This window comes from Callithrix jacchus, chromosome 2 (genome assembly GCF_049354715.1).
Source record: "Callithrix jacchus isolate 240 chromosome 2, calJac240_pri, whole genome shotgun sequence".
Classification (NCBI taxonomy): domain Eukaryota; kingdom Metazoa; phylum Chordata; class Mammalia; order Primates; family Cebidae; genus Callithrix; species Callithrix jacchus.
The window spans coordinates 58,955,378-58,960,130 of record NC_133503.1 but is presented as its reverse complement, the minus strand read 5'-3'; the positions used below and the strand labels follow the sequence as shown (position 1 = coordinate 58,960,130).

Genomic DNA, 4,753 nt, shown 5'->3' with positions numbered 1-4,753 from the left:
GCGGACCCGGCGACCAAGGCCGGGAGAGGTCCCCCGGGCCCCACGGGTTTGGCCTGAATCCCGGGCGGGCCGCTCTGGAGTGGGGAGCGGGAGTGGTGGACAGTGTGGGTGGCAGAGTGGGGACAGTCCGGGTCTCCGACTCCCACTCCTGGCTGTGCACTCTGTGGAGACCCAAGTGTCCACCCGGGAATTTTGGCGCCCGGAAAGCACCGTGAGTCTCAGGCGCACAGGACTCACAGGACCCGGGCGCACAGGACCGGGGCGCTCCCAGGAGACTTCTGCCAGTGCAGGGAGCACTCGAGGACACCCCAAGCTGCCTCCACGAACGGGGACGGAGCGAGCCCTTCCCTGAGCGCAGGGAGTGCAGTGAGATGCCCCAGGAAGGCAGCGGTAGGCCGCAAGGTTGTGGGGGAAGACCACCCCGCCCGTGGGACCACCCAGCGGGCCGCTTCCTCCTCCCTCCTCCCGCGGTGGTCAGAGGGTCACCAAGACCGCCCCGCTCCGCTCCCCTCGGCCGCTTCACCGGTGCTGGGGCCTCCCCCGCGCCGGGATTGGACGCGACAGAACGGGGGTGGGGGCAGGCGGGGGACCCCAGGAGCCCAGGTTCCCACTCGGGCTGAGAGCAGCAGGCAGTGCAGAAGCTGCTGGTTCGCACGGAAAGGGCTCTGCGCGAAGCCGGCGGGCGGCGCGGAGGAGGCGGCAGCTGCAGCTGGGGCCCCCAGGATGTTTGACAGCTCGCAGTATCCCTACAACTGCTTCAATGACGACGCCGACGACTACCCTGCCGGCAGCTCAGACGAGGACAAGCGGCTCACGCGGCCCGCGTACAGGTGACTGAGGGGCGGAGGTCGGGGTTTGGGAGACAGTAACACTCCCTCTGCAGGGGCCAGAACTTGCCTGGGACGAAGGAAGGGGAGATGGCTTCCTTCTTTCGGGCGGAGCTCAGAAAAAGGAGGACACATTTGTCCCTCCTTTCAGGAAAGGCAGGGAAGGTTCTCGGCCTCCCTAGCCCAGGCAGAGTTTCTGGGGTCTGGGTGGCGGCGGGGGCCGCGAGCTGCGGGTCATTTCCACAACTCCGCCTGGCTCCTCCGCCTCTGCACCCCACGGCGCCCTGCGGGGTGGGGAAAGGAGGGGGGCTGCCGGGCGGAGACCCCTCCTGACCCCCGGGCTCTGCAGCTACATCGCCTTGATCGCCATGGCCATTCAGCAGAGCCCCGCGGGCAAGGTGACCCTGTCCGGTATCTACGACTTCATCATGCGCAAGTTCCCCTATTACCGCGCCAACCAGCGCGCCTGGCAGAACTCCATCCGTCACAACCTGTCCCTCAACAGCTGCTTCGTCAAGGTGAGCGCCGCCCCGACGGGCCTCGGGATTCCTCGCGTGGCGACACCTGCGCCAGGGCCTCTGGGGGCAGGGACGGGAGGGGACCTCAGGGAGGCGGCCGCAGGGAGGTCCGTCTTCAGCCCCCTGGGCCGCATCTACCCGCACAATGCGCCACCCGCGCTCCCTTCCAGGGCACCCCGGGGGTGACGCGGCGGGCGGGAGCACAGCACAGCGGAGCCGCTCCCAGCCCCTCCCTCCGCGCGCGCAGGTGCCGCGGACCGAGGGCCACGAGAAGGGCAAAGGCAATTACTGGACCTTCGCGGGTGGCTGCGAGTCGCTGCTGGACCTCTTCGAGAACGGCAACTACCGGCGGCGGCGGCGGCGGCGCGGCCCCAAGCGCGAGGGAACTAGGGTTCCGCGCTCCGGGGCAGCCCAGGGGACCCCGGGTCCGACCGAGCCGCCAGCCGCGCAGGGGCCCCTGGCTGCGGACAGCGCTGGTGAGGGCGCCCCGGGCCGCAAGCCCCCCGCCAGCCTCACCATCCCGGGGAAGGAGCAGCCCCGGGACCTCAAGTTCAGCATAGACTACATCCTCTCCTCCCCAGACCCCTTTCCGGGGTTCAAGCGGCCCGGTTTTGCACAGGAGGGCAGATACCCGCGGCTGGAGAACGTGGGCCTCCACTTTTGGACAATGTGATGTGGGGCCACTCTGGAGGCCCCTACAGGCTCAGTCAGGGTTCTTCCCCAGACCCTCCCTGGAAAGATGATTCCAGCCCCACCTTAAGCCAAGAAACCAGAGTTGGGCAAATCCTGCAATTCCTCCCGCACACTGAAGGTCAGGTGCCACACTAGTCCTGGATTGGGGAGCTCGTTAAAGGTATAGACTTTGGGGTTGTGACTTTACCCATTCAGAAAACAGTTCTCTTGCAGGGAAAACCCAACTGGGTTCCAGTTTTACTTAAGGCTTTGCTCCAGACTGACCTCCTGCTCTTGCTCTGAGGAATAAAGGCACAGGGTCATGTTCCCAGAGTCGGGTAACATTTCATTCCTGGGTCACTTGAGAGTGAGCTCTCTACACAGCCCAAAAGCCACAAGTGCCCAGTGTGTGGTTAGGGGGCTGACTCACATCGTCCCCATGGTTAAAATAATAGTGATAAGGCACAAACCATGAAGATAGACCTCAACTGACCCCATGAGTTAGTCACCCCAAGGCTTGTGATGCTGTCTGTGTTAGGGATGTAGTGATTGGACGTGATAAATGTATCTTATTTCATCAGCTGAGTATTTTGGTGACAGTTTAAGAAATCCATTATGCTTTTTATACGAGAGGGGAGAAAGAAAATGTGGGAAGAAGGGGCCCAAATTTGGGATGATGCTGGAGCAAAGTCCAAATTTCTTGATTCTGCTGAGCAGGGAGTAAACCCTGATTCAGAGAACTTCCATCGGTTGTTTCCCAGAATACAGGCTCCCAAGAGAGCAGACTGCTGATAAAATTCCTGCCACACCTCTCAGTACACAATTACAAGCATCCAAGGTGGGTGCACTTCACTTAAAATGTAAATGATGTAATTACTGTGTAGAGACGGGCATTCTAAAAAACAACAGTTATGCACAGTGAAACTATTTGACCAGCCTTATCATTTTTCACCAGCCCATTTTTGCAGAGTTAATTGCTTTCAGTGACTTAATTTGAACATTAGTATGGATTACACCTAATCTGATTCACTCGGTGACAATGATTGGCTAATTTTGAGAACAGCAAAAAACGCACCCAACAAGGCTGTCTGTCTCATTTGGGAATTACATAGTCTTGCTTTATCAGACCCTTAAAAACAGGGGCTGGGAGGCAGTGAAGGCAGGCAGGCTGCAGAGACAGACCAAAACATGCAAAAGACGCTTGGCCCTGGCTTCATCTCTATTCAGAAAAATCCCAGTATTCCCCCACTCACTTACCCTGTAAATAGACTCGATGTATTCTGTTAGTTGTTTTGAAAAGAGGGAAGAAAGCCACTGCTGATGGCATATTTTTAAAAGCAATGGGGCATTTTCAATTTGCCAGTGTGTGATATCCTGCAGCTTCAGAAAGGTGAGCACCTGGCCCCGTGGAGATGCACCCACTCCCCAGCCTCTGGGCCCTGACAACCGCAGCCTCTGCCTACCAGGGCACCCTTCACCCAGGGAGAAGGAGCCAGAGCCCTCAAATGCCTGTTCCTGGAAGTGGAAATGAGGCTTGCAATGTGGACACCTCTCCTTTGCAAATGTCAGCTTCCAGCTTCCAGAGCTCTCTTCTGGGAGAGCAGCCAGCGCTCCTGATGCTCCCACCGCCCACCAGGTGTAGGATCCTAGGAGATGGGGGCTGTGGCTCTCATTCATGCCCGTTCATGGATGGGAACCTGTATGGCAGGCATGCGGCCCCAGGGGGGAGGGGCTCCTCAACCCCTCCATGCTGCCTTGTACATGCTACCGGCATGGCGTGTACACGTGTGTGTGTAGTGTTATTGTGATGTGTGCTGTGTGTCTGTCTGCATGCCTGTTATTTTTATCCCTCTGCCGGTTCTGCTAAAAGCATAGATTTAAATCCTATGAGGTGTAATTTAGATGGTCATAAGAGGCAGATGCTCCCATACATAAGTATATGTCAAAGAAAGTATCTGAAGATATATTTTTCTGTTACCAACAGAGGAAATAAAATTTACATTTTACCTTTTGAGTTGCTGCACTTTGTTCTGATAAGCAAAGCCTAATTTGGAACAACAAAAATCCTTTCCTTTCCCTAAACAGGATTCTGTTTGGGGGTCTCAGAACAAGTTGAGGTCTTTATAGCTCATACTCTCTGAGAATGTATTTGTGGCCAAATGCAGACTCAATGCCAGCGAGAGGCAGGGGCAGTGCCAGGCGAAATCTGTGTATTATGAAGTGTAGCATTCGTTTTGCAAAGGATATCAATCATATTTTTAAAAGCAATGGGACATTTTCAATTTGCCAGTGTGTGATATCCTGCAGCTTCAGAAAGGTTCCCAGCTCTTAGAATGAGTGGCATTTAATACCAGCAACATAACAGGGTGAGAGCTGGCTGTGACCTATTCAAATGTCGCCACCACCACACAGACTTGCCCAACACAATTATAATTAAATACTTTATGCCTTTCTTGCAAATCCGCTGATTGATCATCGATATGTACATTACCACCACATTACCCCCGAGCAGATGTCTGCCACACGCAGGTTATGGATCAGCAGGTTTCCATTAACAAAGTTGGGAGGTGCTACCAGGCGGACATTCAGGGGCGGTGTGTATGAATTACTGTGTTTTGGACAAAATTCCCAGGCTGGGTGGCACCTGGGCCCTGAGCTCCTTTTCCCAACACTCTGGGGCATCCCTTCTCACAGAAGCTGGGCAGAGGCACCTAGACCAAATGCCGTGGGGGTGAG

At 56.4% G+C, this 4,753-nt stretch overlaps 1 protein-coding gene across 2 annotated transcripts; it reads left to right on the top strand.

The window, feature by feature from the left end:
* The first annotated feature begins 609 nt into the window (after positions 1-609).
* On the top strand, positions 610-4,028 carry FOXL3 (forkhead box L3). Of its 2 annotated transcripts, none has more exons than XM_002764031.7 (3): positions 610-830; positions 1,177-1,345; positions 1,593-4,028. In XM_002764031.7, exons 1-3 carry the CDS (start codon positions 724-726, stop codon positions 2,016-2,018), a joined length of 702 nt encoding a protein of 233 aa, XP_002764077.2. In that variant the 5' UTR covers positions 610-723; the 3' UTR covers positions 2,019-4,028. The 2 variants fall into 2 exon arrangements, with proteins under 2 accessions (XP_002764077.2, XP_035146169.1); XM_035290278.3 differs by having other exon boundaries at positions 1,516-4,028.
* The last annotated feature ends 725 nt before the right edge of the window (positions 4,029-4,753 follow it).

Excerpts from the sequence above, each read along its gene's own strand:
- FOXL3 (XM_002764031.7), top strand. The coding sequence starts at position 724 with ATGTTTGACAGCTCGCAGTATCCCTACAACTGCTTCAATGACGACGCC. Across the intron at positions 831-1,176 it reads CTCACGCGGCCCGCGTACAG|CTACATCGCCTTGATCGCCA; the intron begins GTGACTGAGGGG and ends CGGGCTCTGCAG. Across the intron at positions 1,346-1,592 it reads TCAACAGCTGCTTCGTCAAG|GTGCCGCGGACCGAGGGCCA; the intron begins GTGAGCGCCGCC and ends CCGCGCGCGCAG.